The sequence below is a fragment of the Schistosoma haematobium genome, chromosome 1 (assembly GCF_000699445.3).
Source record: "Schistosoma haematobium chromosome 1, whole genome shotgun sequence".
Lineage (NCBI taxonomy): Eukaryota > Metazoa > Platyhelminthes > Trematoda > Strigeidida > Schistosomatidae > Schistosoma > Schistosoma haematobium.
In genome coordinates, this window is record NC_067196.1 from 83,189,134 (window position 1) to 83,206,854 (window position 17,721).

General features: G+C 38.3%; 1 protein-coding gene across 1 annotated transcript in view; it reads left to right on the top strand.

Moving 5' to 3' along the window:
• MS3_00002290 (uncharacterized protein) overlaps positions 1-17,352 on the top strand; it is a 38,947-nt gene extending 21,595 nt beyond the window's left edge. The window contains exons 10-12 of the mRNA XM_051209862.1: positions 6,626-7,107; positions 9,989-10,346; positions 16,334-17,352. Of these exons, the coding sequence (XP_051075334.1) occupies positions 6,626-7,107; positions 9,989-10,346; positions 16,334-16,530 (1,037 nt within the window). The 3' untranslated portion in view covers positions 16,531-17,352. The remainder of the gene's footprint in view (positions 1-6,625; positions 7,108-9,988; positions 10,347-16,333) is intronic.
• Positions 17,353-17,721: the final 369 nt, after the last annotated feature.

Below are 17,721 nucleotides of genomic sequence, written 5' to 3' on the forward strand. Positions count from 1 at the left end.
GAATTAAATGAAATTTTTTTTTTCAAAAGGTGATTTGGGTCTATGCAACTTTTGTTTAGAAACGTGCTTAAGAATACTAGTTGTTGACTAGGTCAGACCTAATAATCTGTTTGTCACATATGATATTTACTAAATAAGTCATTGTAGAGCCTTTATATCTTAGATTGTGTGCATGGATTCTAAAATATTGACATCTCGTTTTACCATAAAATATACAAGGAGAAATATATATATGAAATAGATGATTGGTATCTAATAAGATATCACCTGCCGGAAGTTTGCATGATTTTGGATGTTTATCTACAACCGTATTAATAATAATTTCAACAAGCTCACCACACATCCTGACAACTGCCTTCAGCACTCCCCGCAACACAACAAAGTCTTTTCTCAAAAGCTGGGGAAAGAGTAATGGAGAACAGTAAAGAATAATATGATTTCTGGTTAAATTGTGTTTAGTTAACTGAGTATGCAATCGCATAACTCTTTTGCTACTGCTCTAAACAATACCAACGACTATTTCACATAAAGGTAAGCTATTTAATCGTTCTACAAAAGCTAAATCAGTTCATTCTTACGAACCGTCGGTTTTGAATTGTTCTTTATTTTCATTTGTTTGGCCATTCCTGTTGACTGACTTGTTCGGTCACCCTAAACACGTGATTGGTTGACTTTTTACGTGCAGGATGATAGACGGGATCTATATCGGTGTCTTTTGATCATGTATTGATCTGAATACAATGTTTTCAGTTATTCTCTTTCATTCTTTAAATTTTATCCACTCGAAAGTTTAACATTTTCTTAATCATATATAATTGTACAATAATGTTTGTGATAATATGCCATGTCGTGTTTCACTGTTAGTGTATTTGTGTATGCGCGAACAAAAGAGGTCCTCATCCTATCCAATATATTGTCTGTCTCAGGTGATGCAACTTATTTTATGAACAATATTGTATTTATATTCTTTCGCTGTTATACCTTTCAGTCTGCGTACGATGAAATAAAATGACGGTGTCTAGTAGCGAGTAACGTTAATTTCAACAGGCTTTAAGAAGTTTCAGGTGATTTATGGATTGGTTTTTATACGCGCCAGAGTAATTTTACTTTCGCAGATAATCTTATGGAAGTACCTCAACTTGTTAAACACTTTTTGATGGAGTTTTCTGTGTAACCATTTTTACAGAAAACAGAGAAAATATGCTTCGTTTTTTTTCGTGTACTCAGAGTACCGGGAGAAGTCTTGATTCTTCTGAATAACGTCTTGACACAACTCATCTTGGAAACTTAGTTTTTTCTACTGTAAATGTAGTATGTGATCTATGTAACTTGATTTCCTGCATGCCTGTATTTACGATACTGGTTAACTGTTGATTCTTCTATTGTGAAATGTTGTCAATCAGTCATCGAGTATCTTTAAGTCTGTTTCTCTTGAAGATAACAACCGTGTCATTTACGTAACATTAAAGTCTTTGTTTGATTATTGGTAGGACTATAGCTTTCGGTCTTTACATAACTGCTTTTTATAATTAAATTTAATAGAAATACTGCCAAATATTTTTCCACTGAACTTTCGAATACATAGTGAGTGTTATTCTCTCTTCCTAATATACAATAAGTGCTATTCACAACTGCAAGCATTAACATACATTTAAGGAATAAGTCGTATTTATTTTAACAGTCCGGAAATGATAACGTGCTCATGTATAGATTGTAGGGTTTTGTCATACCATTTGAAACTAATTACAAGCTAATAACATTAAGAATTTGTATTTCTATGTAGTGGAAATTACGTCATCCTTTTTTGGCCATTTTTTAGTTCTAATCTGTGAAAGTAAATACATTTAGTTTTGTATATACACTTTTAAGATTACATCTATCCTGTTCTCATGTATGATGGAATTTCCTTTTTTATTTGATATCCCCTAAGTTGTTTCATCATCTAACGATGATTATTTATAAGTTGATAGTTACTTGAAAATTTACTAGTTTTTTAAAACTCTTTCTACACAATAATTATTTTGATTGTTTAGCATTATTTATGTATTCTCCTACTGAATTGTTGAAGATTTTGTAGATTATTTCTTACAAATAAATGTTAGGATGATTTTAATCACTAGCTGATATTAACTGAAAAACTAGTGAAGTGTCTCATTCCTAGTTCAGCACTCTTCAGAATTTCATATCCATGAATGTGCATTGTATCTAAATTTCTTCATGAACACGATATTCATAGACCTTTGAGCCAGAATACATTGCTCCACATCTGCAATCTTAATCAAATCGGTTGTAGAACATTTATTTATTTGAACACATGAATATTGGTACAAGAGAGCGCCAATATATATGCGCCACACAAAACAATGAGAATTCGAAGAGAAATAGAAAAAAACTAAGGAGCGCAGACGAAAAAGAGAACAATAACGAAGAGATTGGTGTAAGGTAGTGTGGTAGTAACGAGGGAACGGAAAGGTACAATCAGAAGAAATCTTTCAGTTTAGGAAGATACAACCACTTTTTACAAAGAAAGTAAAAGAAGGTTACAGCAGGATCGCCACTGGCTTCTATTCTGAGCCATATCTGATAACGTCTCTAGCCACTGTGTAGCACCATCTCTCAGACCCCAACCAGGGAGTTGTGAAGGACCGACAGAAGCCAGTCCTTTGCAGCTTTCTTTCATACCACCACACCATGTCATGCACTGACCACCTCTCCGCTTTTTCCAACCAGTCCCAGAGTCGGCAAATAATGCACGACGTGGAATTCTCTGGGACGACATTCGTAGAACATGTCCAAGCCACCGAAGTCGGTGTTTCAAGATGGTGACACCAATTGCATTATCGTCTCTGTGCCCGAACACACGATGCCGAACCTCTGCATTACTAACATGGTGTTGCCACTGAATGTCAGCAATCCTTCGGAGACAACGATGATCGAACACAGAGTCGTCTAATATCCTCAACTCGGAGAGACCAGGTTTCACAAGCATAGAGCAAAACTGCTCTCACCGACGCGTTGTAGATCCGAACTTTTACAGCCAGACTAACATCACGAAGGTGCCAAAGGTGGCCCAGATTGGCATAAGCCGCTCTGGCTTTCACTATTCGTGCATTGATCTCATCACTCACACCTCCACCAGCACTTATGCAGCTACCCAGATACACGAACGTCTCGACTACTTCTATCTGCTCACCATCCAGAGTGAGTACAGGATTAGAATCCTGCCAGTCTTGTAGAAGTACTTTGCACCTCGAAGGTGCAAAGCACATACCATACCTACGGACACTGATTGCCAACTGATTAAGTGCGGATTGCATGCCTTGGGCATTATCGCACAGTAAGACAATATCGTCCGCATACTCAAGGTCGAGAAGTCTTTCTCCAGGCAACAGATCCACACCACCATTACTTACATTCATCAGAGCTGTTTCCAGAATGTCATCGATGGCAAAGTTGAAGAGGAATGGTGAGATTGGGCAACCCTGCCTAACCCCACTGCTCGAATGGAACAATGGAGAAAGGTGGTTGTATGCCCTCACTCTGCCTGAGGTGTTTGTATATAGGGCTTTTAGGATGTTGATATACTTCTCAGGCACACCCTTCTTCAATAGACAATCCCAGAGAACAGTCCTATCCAACGAATCGAAGGCAGCCCTGATGTCAAGAAACACTACGATTGTTGGCCTTTGATAAGTATGGCGGTGTTCTAACATTTGGCGGAGGGTGAAGATATGATCAATACATCCTCGACCAGAACGAAACCCAGCCTGCTCCTCGCGAGTCAATCTTTCTCGGGTTTTGAACAACCTACGAAGTATGACGGAAGCCAATAGGTTGGACGCAATCGGAAGTAGACTTATCCCCCGATAGTTGTTACAGGAACGACGTGAACCCTTTTTAAAGATAGGGACAACTATCGACTCATTCCATGACGTTGGTACACTCTCTAGTTCCCAAACCTTTGTAAACAACGTCGTCAATTCCTTAGTCAGAAAGTCACCGCCATCTTTAAAAAGAGCCGGAGGTAAGTCATCTGGGTCAGGTGATTTGTAACGCTTCAAGAGTTGGAGTTCCTTGCGGACTTCCGCCTCGTTTGGTGGATCAGTCGTCACCGGCCATTGAGGGCAGGACAGTCTAACCGATGTTGCCGGAGCAGCAGGCCAGTTGAACTGCTCTTCGAGAAATTCTGCCCATCGTCCAAGACGTCGATGGATGTTAGTGATTGGCATCCCATCATCCTCGCAGATTGTTTCACTCACACCAAACTTCTTGCTGCCAGTGGCTCAGATGAGTTGGAAGAGCTTCCGGTAATTACCAGATGCAGCTGCTGCTTCCAGCTCATTAGCACGCTCCGACCACCAGGCTTCTCGGTCCTTACGCCAGCTTTGCCCAATTTCCTTACGTAACATCCTTCGTTTGTGGTCAAACTCACGGTCACCCGGAGTAGACCGACGGGCTTCAATGAGTTGTAAGGAACCAGAAGAAACCCAGTGCTTAAAAGCGGGACGTTTCGCAAGCCCACAACTGACTGTTCCCGCCATTTTCATGGCGTCATGCAATTGCAACCAATGCTCATCTATACTTTTCGGTGGAGTGGTAGCTAGCCTAGAGGCTAGCTCGGTTCGATACTTACTTGCAACAGAAGTTGCAACCAGCTTGCTAACATCAATCTTTTGGTGGTGGTCACTTCGTTGGCCACTGAAAAGTAAGGCAAGATTGGCGCAGACCAAGGCATGGTCAGAGTCCAGATAGGTACTCCAAAAGGAGCGGCAGTCTTGTACACAACCACGCCAGTGGTAGCTGATCGCGATGTGATCAATCTGAGTCCAGGCTTGAGATGCAGAGGGAGGATGCCAGGTGGCACATCGGCGATGACTGTGCCGAAAGTTAGTGCTAGCCAGAAACAGGTTGTGGTCTGTGCATAGTTGCAGTAGACGGTCCCCGTTATCTGACCTGCGACCAACGAGTCCCCATCGGCCACCTAAACGACTCTCTTCTGTGCCTAGACGCCCGACCTGAGCATTCAAGTCTCCGGTTAGTACTACAATATCTGTCGAACGCACTTTCTGGAGAAGAACAGATAACTGGTGGTAAAACTCATCCTTGATTGCATCCGGGCTGCAATCTGTCGGAGCATAGGCGGAGATGACGAAAAGACATAGTTTCTCACGCCGATTTCTTCTCACTTTGATGGAACTCTCTAATGTAACAGCACATAACCGACTGTTAATGGGGATCCAATCGATTAGTGCTGCCTCAGCTCTAGCGCTTAGTGCGACACCGACGCCAGCAAGACCAGACGAAGATGCCACAGGGTCCCTGGATAAGCGCACGTAAAACAAGCTTTTTGAAGCGACAGATGGAGATCGAATTTGTAGTACTTCGCCAGTCTTGAATACGGGTCTCGGATAGACAACAAACATCAATATTGAGACTTTCCAAAGACATAGCCAGTCCTATCTGTTTTCCGACCTGCATAAATGTGCGAACGTTGAAGGCAGCCAGTTTGAATGGTGCACGTGGTTTCAGAAAAACTGCTTCAGTTCTCGTATTCGGTGGTAACATACAATTTTCAACCGGACAGTGACTCGAGGACGTTTAGATACAGTCGAATTTCCACCAAAGACGAGCCGCTGTATAAGTATAAAAGAGGGTGAATAATGTGGAAAATAATAATAATAATAATAATAATAATAATAATAATAATAATAATAATGGTAATAATAATAATAGTATTAATAATGACAATAATTGTAATGATAATAATTTGAATCATTTGATTGTTTTTCGAAGCGAGAAAAGTAATTTCCATAGACATAAAGAGTTCATCATTTATGTGTGGGCTGCGATACTGCCCGGGTTCCCAGGTCGAAGCAGGTGGTTATCTTAGGGGTCCACACCCCGAGCCTTTGACCTAAAGGTCTGACCCACAAGGCAGTGGAGCATCGTAAGGAGATGCATTCCCATGGTAGCCGGTGACCGAAAGTTGGTTCATACGCCATTTGTTCCCGCAGGATACTGGAGCCCATGTGCACCATTGGTTTGTGATCCGGTTAAAGCGCCGGACATTCGCTTTTCGTCCTCTCATTTTCGTAAACAACACCCCCGCCACGAGAAGGCAGTGAGTAGGACTTCCCTGGCAGAGGCTGTATACGCGCGGCCGTGTGAGAGTATTTCGAGAGGGAGAGCGGACTCTCCCCACTCTCGGCCGTACCAGTGCATTCGGGGGGGGGGTACAAGAGTGCGCCAAATATATATGTAGAACATGATCTTCAAGGAATATTATCTACAATTTACTGTCTTATTCCAGACTTTATTTATTGATTGTTATGGCTTTCTATTGGAGAGTCTCAGAAAATTGTTACTAAATTTACTCAAAGTTAGTGAATACAGAAATATTTTTAGTTTGACGGCTTTGGGTTGGTTTTTGTATATATTTTCATTACAATCGAAAAATCGTGGTGAACTAGGACTGATTTTTACATAATTGTTTGCCATTCTGATAATATTAAATATCATTATTTTGATTGTTGTGTTAATAATCAGTATTTTACGTGTTTGTACATTGCTTTAACATGTAATTACATTTTGTATTTATTCTGACTGTAATCTATTTTTGCTCAAGATTCTTCGAATCAATCTGTCACATTGGTCAACAATTACAATGATCCATCTTTTGCAAAATATTCAACTAATGGAAATAGAAAAGTTCCAATTCTACCGAAAGACTATACTACAACTTGTTCCAATTCGAATTTAAAACATGATTCAACAAATCTTATGGATAATCTAGGATCATTTGATAAAATTCACTCAACCAATTGTTTAAATCATACTCAACCAGTATTTTGTACATCGTTAGATTATTCGAAGTCTTCACATGAATCACATTTAAGCTATTCAAATTTAATAAAACATCAACCGAATACATTTCTAAATGATTCTTTCACTCCAGATAATAATAATAATAATAATAATAATAATAATAATAATAATAATAACCAAACTAGATCAACCTTTGACTATCCATCCAGTTCATGTTCTTCTTCTACGTTACCGTCAACAAATCCTACATATTTTACTAAAAGTGTTGATCATAATGATTTGGTGAGTATCTAATGATTGAGTAATAAGTAAATTTTAATCGCTTCATATTATCATTTACATTCTTTGTCCACTGCTCACTGCTAAATAGTTCCATACTAGGACGAAACGTCCATTTAGGGCTTCCAGGTTTCCAATGGTTGTCTAACATTGATTGATTCATGATTTCAATTGATTATAGTAATAATAATAATGATAGTCCTTTGCCATCCAAAAAGTGTATTTACTCATTATTGAGCTATAATTACTGACAGAATATGCAAACATGTGATTCACTGATTGAAAGTTGAATGATTTTTATCCATTAGGTTTCTGTATAAATCAATTAATTATGGATTAGTTGGATTCTTTTACTGTAAAAAATGTTTTCCAGATTGTAGAAATTTTTAGTAATTTTCCTTGTTTTACAATATATCTTTTAGTAATATTATTAATATCATGATAATGTAGATCGTATTAGTCATTTTTGTTATTACCGGTATTCATAAGTGGAAAATTATTAGTTACATACATTATGACTTTTATTTGTTTAAAACAGTTAGTTCATTTGATAAATTTAGTTAATGTAATGAGACAGTAAAATTTTATCAGTACTAAGCCCCTGACCCATATGAAATTTCAGACTCCTGTTGTTCTTTTTTTCAAAAACAATTTGTAATTACACTAAGTCGGTCGCGGCCCGGATAGCTCAGTGGTAACGTCTCTGATTGTGAAGCTGGGTGACACAGGATCGAGTCCGTCAGGGCGCACCAGTTCCCTCGAGATTACAGGTAAACCTTGCTGACGAGTGCCAAGTAGCACTAAACCCGAGTCCAGGGTTTTCTGTCGACTAATTCCAACCACCATCTAATCTCAATATAGCGCACGCAGTGTCGAGTCAACTAGACTGGTGGCCACATTGCAACTTGGTCGATAGCATTCGATCTGCACTAATAAGGACTTGACACACATGACATTGATCACCACCCAGTGATCAATCAATTGTGAAAATTCAGACTCCTGTTGTTGTTTTTTTCAAAAACAATTTGTAATTACACTAAATCTACTCTAGTAATATTAATTTATTATCCAGTTTAGTGTGATGTATACTGTTTTTCCTTATCATCTTTATTTTGTTCATACCTTCTAGTATTTTTCATGTGTATAAGAATGTCTAAACCAATAGATGTGTGGTCAGTTTATCCCCTCATTGAGTTTTATAATCACTTGTCGTCAAATAAATTAACTCAGTGATACTATATTGCTTAAATATTTATCACGTAAATCCTACCTTCAATTACCTGTAATATATATTTTCATACCCAGTTAATCGGCTGATGATCTTATATCTCCTATAAACCTACTCCATCGTGATTTAGTAAAGGTTTACTTAAATAAACTTATCAATCCAGTCATCATCTCACTTGACTTTGTTTAGAACTGATCACAATTACTGTTTTTTTGTACATTCTTATCTTTTTGTTTATATTCTTTAGTCATCTACTGAATTTCTTCCAGTCTTTGTCGTATTGCCATTGATTTTAAGAAACGTGCATGTTCGTTCTTGATCCTTTTCTTTGTTGTTGCAATTTAGGTTAATCAATCTGTTTTTAAAGTGAATTGGGTTTTAATCAGTTTATGAAATAAACTAATTAAAATTATTCATACGTAAATCTTCTAATCTAACCAGAAATACGATTAATTGGTTCGTGTAAATTATTGATTGTGTTGAGTTTAACGTGCCCTGGTACGACCGAGAGTGGTGAAAGTAAGCTCTCCCTCTCGAAATGCTCTCATATGACCACGTGTATACACCCACTCACAGGGAAGTCTTACTCACTGTCTTCTCGTGGCGAGGGTGTTGTTTACGAAACCGAGGACAAAAAGCGAATTTCCGACGCTTTGACCGGGTTGGTGGACACGGAGGATCCACCTAGGAGAGTTGGAAAATCCTGATTCCAAACCAATGGTGCACATGGGCTCCGGTATCCTGAAGCAACAAAGGCATATGAAGCAATTGTTGGTCACCAGCTAACATGGAACTGCATCTTCTTACGTTGCTCCACTGCCTTGTGGATTAGACCTTTATGTCGAAGGCTCTAGGTGTACCTCCCTAGGAAAATCACCTGCTTCGGTTTGAGCACCCGGGCAGTATCATAACCCACACACAAATCAAGTGACATGTGTGGCTCATATGTATCTGGTGCCCCTTCGTACCAATATTTATGTGTTCAAATAAATAAATAAGGCTATTTAAAAATTAATAATCTTAGTTTGTTTTTTAAAGTTAATGTTAAACTGTAACATGTAATTTGAAATATATATCACAGTTTAATCAGTTCATTTATCATTTTAAAACAATCGATCTCATAATAATTATTTTAGTTAAGAATTCATGCATAGTTATACTTTATTTATTTACATGTTTGTAGTCATAAATACTGTGAATTGGGTTTATGGCGAAGTAACGACCTCCATTGCCCGAGGCCTTTATATATTACACCATTGAGTTAACTGCCTCTATGAATCCGGTGTTCGTCTTGCTGTGCTAATGAGGCATTTACGTTTAATTAAATACTGAAGAAAATTTTTATATGTATAGATATGTGCCTGATTTTGTTGTTAATCATATCTTTAGTTATAGATTATTTATGCCTTAAGTTTTTTTACTGCCTTCAAAGTAAACTTTCATACACTTCTCATTATCACATTTACTCTCAATTGCATATCAATCTTAAATATGATGTAATACTACTGAGTATATCACTAATGTTTGACAACTACACTTTAAATTCTCCACTATTACTAAGGCTTATTTTGTTTATAATCACGAACTATAACATATCACTGAGATATTGTGCTTTCCTACCAATTTTTTCGTTTTATTTCAATTTTTGTTCTATAGCAGGAACTAAGCGCTCGTTTAAGTTCAGCGATAGCTGCTCGACAACCTCAGTCATCAAAAAGTACTAGTTCAGCTATGCCTCCATGTCCTGTTTTGCCTAAGAATTCTGGTCAAAGCAAAAAAAACAGCAAAGTTGTTACATCTGCTCAATCATCATCTTCAAGTAAATTACCGATACCTCCGTTAAATTCTGGTTCATTGGTCAATTGCATTTCGAAATTAGACACATTAACTAGTTGTCATAATTTCTGTCCTACGAATTCGAATAACGTGCAACCTACAACAACATCTAATAATCCAACTAAATCATCATATTCCAGTGATCAAGCTTCTATACAATCACAAAGTAACCCTTTATGTAAGTTGATACACTTTCAGACTGTAGTGTTTGACGTAATTGTACTATGTAATTCACCTAAATGCATCGAAATCTCTTCTTATGTTGTTTAAAAATGTTTCAGATCCTGTCGTCCCACTGTGGTTGACTGCATTCATGAATACATATTTATATCCCTTGGTTTGCTCTTTTTACAGTAAATGTAAGGCAATAATAATTCTATTCATATTATATTAGATACGAAGGAATTCTTAACTTGAGTCTAAGCCAGATAGTTCAAAGTTTCACAATATGCTATTGTGATCATGTGTTGAATCTTACAAAATCATACTGTGCCGGTGAAATATAAGTAATCATGTTGGTCATTTTACAAGAATAATTGATCACCGTTGAGAAATAATATATGAACGATAATCAAATAGAGAGTCGTTTAACATCCACAACTCCGAGGGCAGGTTTCACAAGCATAGAGCAAAACTGATCTCATCGACGTACTATAGATCCCGACCGTTGTTGCTACCTTGACGTGGTGGTCGGGCTTGCCTATCGTGATAAAGCAACCGAGCTATACTGGCTGGAACAACCGTTCCTCAAGGTCCTACCATGTCAGACGGGTCGGTTGAAGAGCGGTAAGACTAAAACCAACAAACCCAAGGTCCGAAGGCGAAGTCGTACTGCTGACTGTACAGAGGTGTGACAGCAGTAAGGTGTTTCCTTCAGACAACCAGCATGACAGCGATGCTGCCTTCCCACAAGGAGGGGTGGGGTTAGAAAAGGTCGACCCTAAAAATCTCACACCTCACCTTACCTCACGGATTTCCGTCTCTGGCGGTAAGGCCCTTTGAAGAACGGAGCTAACACGTCACAAACCTCTCACGAAAAGGCCGTGCGCGACCGGCCTCAAGCAGTTGTCCCTTGGGCACTGCGGTCACGCTCTCAGGTCACTAAGACCACCTTTAATCCAATTTCCTTTTCAGGTACCTCCAGAAGAACCCTTATACGGTGTGGGCAACCGAGAAGTGATAACCGCCCTCATACCTCTAACAGCACTCAAGACCACTGTATTCATAATCAACCTTCCTCTTCAATTCCTATTATTCCTCCTACATCGACTTTCAACCCTAAACTTCCTCCTTCGGCTTCCTCCTCAAATGTCACCATAGCCAACGATTCTAGTGCTCAAAACTCTGTCCCAGGTCTACTGAAACCTCGCTCCAAACTACACATTGGAGCCTTCAACGTACGAACCCTATGTCAAATCGGTCAGCAGGCTTCCTTGGCTAAAACCCTAGAGTCTCTTTCCATTGATGTATGCTGTGTCTCCGAAACACGCATACAGGATTCCAGTGTGGTCATTCACTTGACCTCACCTCGGCAAAACGGAGAGCCAACGAGATACACCCTACGTGTATCTGGTGACCCGATGGCCAGTTCTCGTGGACTGGCAGGTGTAGGCATAGCACTAAGCATGAGGGCGGAACAAGCACTGCTAGAGTGGATCCCCGTCAACAGTCGTCTATGTGCTGTTCGGCTAAACGGCTCCGTAAGAACTCGGAAGGATAGGGACACACGTCGTTGCCGTTTTGTCGTTTCTGCCTACGCTCCCACTGACTGCAGCTCAGATGATGTGAAAGATGAATTTTACAGAAAGCTGTCCGAACTTCTTCAGAAAGCTAAACGCTCAGACATAGTACTCGTAGCTGGTGAATTTAATGCCCAGCTAGGTAGCTTAAACCAAACAGAAAGGCATTTAGGTGGATATTTTAGCATTCCGGCACAGCGAACAGATAATGGTGACCGTCTGCTGCAACTGTGCTCAGACAATCGTTTATTTTAAGCATAAGGAGAGACATCGTCTAACATGGCGACCCCCTACACCAAACCAACGATGGACTCAAATAGACCATATTGCCATCAGTCATCGTTGGAGAGGGTCGGTAGAAGATTGTCGCTCATTCTGGAGTACCTGCTTGGACTCCGACCATGCCCTAATACGGGCACGCATCTGCTTGCGCCTCACCGGACGCAAAAAAGCCACATTAAAAAGATCCATTAGAACTGAGTTGAGTAACGAGAAAACCAAAAGTAGGTTCCAAGAACAACTGAGTTCACACTTAGGTAGTTCTGAAGACGAGGCTGACCCAGATGTTGCTTGGAAAGACATACAAGCAGCTGTTGAAGCAGCAGTGACATCTATTAGCGACTTAAACCACAGAGTTACAAAGAACCAGTGGATTTCTTCAAGGTCTATCACTCTGATGGATTCTCGCAAACTCGTCCCATCAGGTTCCGAAAATGATGAAGAGCGACAACAAATCAGATCTAGGTTAAGAAAAAGTCTAAGAAACGACCGTGAGCAGTGGTGGGCAACGAAAGCAAAAGAGATGGAAAAGGCGGCGACTATAGGGAACACAAGACAGCTTTACAGACTAATAAAAGAAACTGGAATTAATAAGTCAGGTGTAAGTGAGATTATATCGGAAAAAGGCGATACTCTCATCTACTCCCAGTCCAGACGTTTAGAACGATGGGCGGAACATTTCAGAGAACAGTTCAGCTGGCCTTCAGCGACTCTACAACTACCCTCCATTCCCAGACAGCGTGAATGGAACATTGAAGTAGGTCCCCCAACTCTCGCTGAAGTTCAAAAGGCTATAGTTAATCTGAAACGAGGAAGGGCAGCTGGTCCAGATGGACTGGCTCCAGAAGTCTTTAAGAATGGTGGTCCAATTTTAGCGACTAGGTTGACTAATATTTTAGCTAAAATCTGGGAGTTAGACGTTATCCCATCTAACTGGTCACAATCACTTATCGTCCCAATATATAAGAAAGGGTTAAAATCATCCTGTGACAACCATTGAGGGATTAGTTTAACTGATATAGTATCTAAAATACTAGCCTCGATAATTATCAGACGCCTAACTAAGACTCGTGAACTGCAAACACGAGAGAATCAAGCTGGCTTCAGACCTGGTCGTGGCTGCATCGACCACATATTCACCATTCGTCAGATTCTAGAACACAGGCATACTTATCGGCGTACGACGATGGTGGTCTTTCTCGACTTAAAAGCAGCATTTGACTCGGTAGACCGCGAGATTCTGTGGCAGTGTCTGTCATTGAAAGGCGTACCTCAGAAGTACATAAACCTTGTAAAGGCTCTTTACTCGAACACTACTAGTCGAGTCAGAGCTTATGGCGAACTGTCATCTACCTTTGCAACCTCAAGTGGTGTCCGTCAAGGCTGTCCACTTTCTCCATTTTTGTTCAACTTCATCATAGATCTACTGATGGAAATAACTTTCTCGTCGACTGAGTTCTCGGGTATTGATCTCCTACCAGGAGGTCCACTTATCGACTTAGAATACGCAGATGACATAGTCCTGTTTGGTGAAGACGCTGACAAAATGTAGTCTTCTGGTAGCACTGAGCAACAATGCCAGGATGTTTGGAATGCGCTTCTCTCCCTCTAAATGCAAGTTGTTGCTTCAGGACTGGTCTGCGTTAACACCTGAACTAAGGATAGGGAGTGAAGTAGTCGAACGCGTTGACAACTTCACATATCTTGGAAGTCTGATCAGCCCTAATGGGTTGGTATCGGACGAAATCTCAGCACGGATTCGAAAAGCTCGTTTGGCTTTTGCCAACTTACGTCACCTTTGGTGAAGGCGAGATATCCGTCTATCAATAAAAGGACGAGTATACTGCGCGGCAGTCCGTTCTGTTTTACTTTACGGCAGCGAAACATGGCCCTTAAGAGTAGAAGACACTTGTAAGCTACTAGTATTTGACCATAGATGCCTTAGAAATATTGCTGGCGTCTGCTGGGATCACCGGGTAAGTAATAGTGAGGTTAGACGCAGGGTATTAGGGAATGAAGATGGTAAATCAGTTGATGAGGTTATGAATCTTCATCGACTGAGATGGTTGGGCCACGTGTTACGTATGCCTGAACACCGATTACCACGATGTGCAATGCTATCCGGTATTGGAGATGGTTGGAAGAAAGTTAGGGGCGGCCAAACCAAAACGTGGGATCCGTGCTTGAAGTCACTAACTTGTAGTCTGAGCCATGTTGGTAGATGCAGATTACTTGGTTGGGGTCCGCGTGACTATCGTAACCAATGGTTGGAGACTCTTGGTGACATGGCTCAGAATCGATCACAATGGCGTCGGTGTATACACTCCCTGTCTTCCCTTAAACTAAGAGATTAAAATCACTTCATATCTTTCTTTCTACGAACCAATTCTTTCTTCTTGTATTATATCTCTATATGCAATCTTTCTCTTATATATTACCACCTTTGACCTAACCACTGCTATGAATCCGGTGTTCATCCTGTTGTGCTGATGCGGTATGGCAACCTGGACCGATGCACATATGTGCCTGGTCCTACGTTGTAGCTGACTGACTATAGATCTGACCTTTTACACCGGGATCAATATTAAGAAGGATTCGTAGATGGGTCAGAGCGCCATAAGCCACTCTAAGTTTCACTATACGTAAATTGATATCATCATTCACGCCACCATCAGCACTTACACAGCTACTCAGATGCGACTATTTTTAACTACTGACTACCAAGAGTGAATACAGATTTCGGGGTTCTTCTAGTCTTGTAAAAGTATTTTTCACTTAGAAGGTCCAAGGTACATGCCCCGTACCTACATACACTGCCAACTGATTAAGTGCGAATTCCATGGCTTGGGTACATCACACAGTAAGACAATATCGTCCGCATACAGTAGGTCGAAAAGTTTTTCTCGAAGTAAATTGTACACCACTATTACCTACATCCATTAGAGCTGTTTCCCGAAAGTTGTCAATGGCAAATTTGGAGACAAATGGTGAGATTGGGCAATCTTGTGTAATTACACTGCTTGAAAAAATGGAGTGCGGTGGTTGTACACCCTCACTCTTCCTTAGTTGTTGTATGTAGGGTCTTCACGATGTTGATACACTCCTTAGATATACGCTTGTCCAACAGATAATCCTAGAGAACAGTCCTGTCCAGCGAACAGAAGGCAGACCCAATGTCAAGAAACACGTACCAGTAAGATAATTCAATAAATTGTTAGTTTCTTAACAGTAATGTTAATAAACTATAAAAATTCTACAAGGATTTCATTGTTCGTAATTCCTACAACGTATCTAACGGAGAAGTATACAAATTGTTGGGTACACTACCATCTGTAGAAAATTATTTGATCGTTTTTCTCACAGCGTTTTACAGTGGTTATTCAGATGATCTTATTATCATGTACTTATTCGTCTTTTGATTGCGTTTTGACAAAAAGTTGTAATTCATTTTGAAATCAAGTTTCTCGTAATTATTTTTAAAGGATTTTATGTTTGTATTTATTTATATGACTTATAAGACTGCGAAAATTCAGTCTAGTATATATAAAGACAAGGAAATGAATATATGTTAATTCCTCTTAAGTATATAGTTGTATTCTACTCATTTTAAAATCTTATATCTGTTGTAATCTACTCAATCACTCAGATTAAGATATTCACTCTTAGCTTAGTTTCTGAATTCTAACGCCGTTTTAAGTTTTGATTGTTATTTTTTCTTAGGACAATCAACTGTCATTAAAATGATGTGTAATCGACTTTTAAATTTCCTCAAAATCATATCCGTAATTCATATAACACTGTGATGTGAAATTTAATTGTCCTTCTTGAATCCAAACGAAATTTCATTTACCACCATACTGTAGACAGATAACATTTTCAACTTTAGAAAACAATCAATCTATTGAAATCATCTTATGTACATTAAATGTTTACCATCGTTTCTCTGTCATAACATAAATTACTTATACTTGTATAATGTTTTTTTGCCACTACGTTTTTGAAGTTTGATTTAAGATAATTTTATTGTTGACTGAATAGTCAACAGGATATAGGAAATTGATGTTATAGTCGTAACTTATTTGTTTATTTATTTATTATGATTTATGACTCATGATTATATTTCATTCTCTTCATTCTCTACTACTAGCTTTTATGATATTTACATCACCAACAGTTTCGGAAATACATAATCATAATATTCCATCTTCAACAAATCAAACAATTATTACATCTAATGAAATTCTCTCTAATGAATTGAATACATTTGAGCCATCAATAATCGTAGCAACTAATTCAAATTCAGTTAGTCTATCAAATGATTGTAAAACAAGTTTAACTCATTGAATAATAATTCAGTACGGACAATGTTTTTTTTTATATATTGTTTTATTCTTCATTTATAGTTGATGTTCAATTTCCAAGTTTACTTTTTTTTTCTTCGTTTTTTAAATGGATGTATATTGTTGTTTGTTTATTTATTTAAGTTTTACTAGAGTCATGTACACTTTGTAGGAATTTAAAATCTGTACTATTCTCAAATAACTAAAAGCATATATATATCATACTAGGAATTTTCTAACTGTTTAGTATCGTTTTCTCTTGTATTATTACTAATTCTATAATTGAAAATTTGTTATTAGGATATATTTATTTAAGGAAATTATCTATTGTCTTTTTTAAAGGAAATGTTTGTTTTTGTTTTTATATTTAAATACGCATCCAATATAAGTGACTCAATAAATGTATTCCCCCCCAATATGGCAGCCATTCTAAGCAGAGAAAAACAAAATTTAAACAGTTTCTTCTAAAGAAAAGAATAAACGGTGTTTCTCCTCCTTTTTTTGTTTTTGATATTCCCAATTATGGTTATATTACATCACCTCGTTTGTTTTTTGGATGAATGATTTACAATTAGGTTTTGTAGTGTTTTCATATTATTAGTTAGTAGTGTTATTTTCATTTTAAATAAAGTTTCTTGTATAATGAATAGGATTTTTCAAATAATCATTTGTATTATGTTGGTCAACTATAAAGTTTTGTTATAATGTTGTAATATTTAAATTGAAACGCTCTTTTGTAACGTTGAACACCATTCTTTTAAAAAATAGAAATTCATCATTTAGTAATTTAAAGTTATTTATTTATAAAATATAAAAAATTATTTATCTTCTATCTTGTAGTCTACTTTCATGAGAGGATTTGGTTAGTTTTATGCGATAAAAATTATATTTATTTATGGTTTATTGTTTAGAATATAGCTGATTTATTTACAGTTTATCCTGTGATTACCTCTAATCTATAGAGGAGCACATTGTAAGAAGTGGTTCTTCTATTTAAACTTGATGACGAAAATGTGGTACGTTGGATTCTAGTTAACTGTAGACTCTAGATATGAACATTTCCGTATTGTGACTGACAGTATTCTACCCGCGTTTTATTTTGGACCGTACCTAATCTGAAGTAATTTATCAGTCAGTCAGCTACAACGTACGACCAGACGTATATGTGCATCGGTTCAAGTTGCCATACCTCATT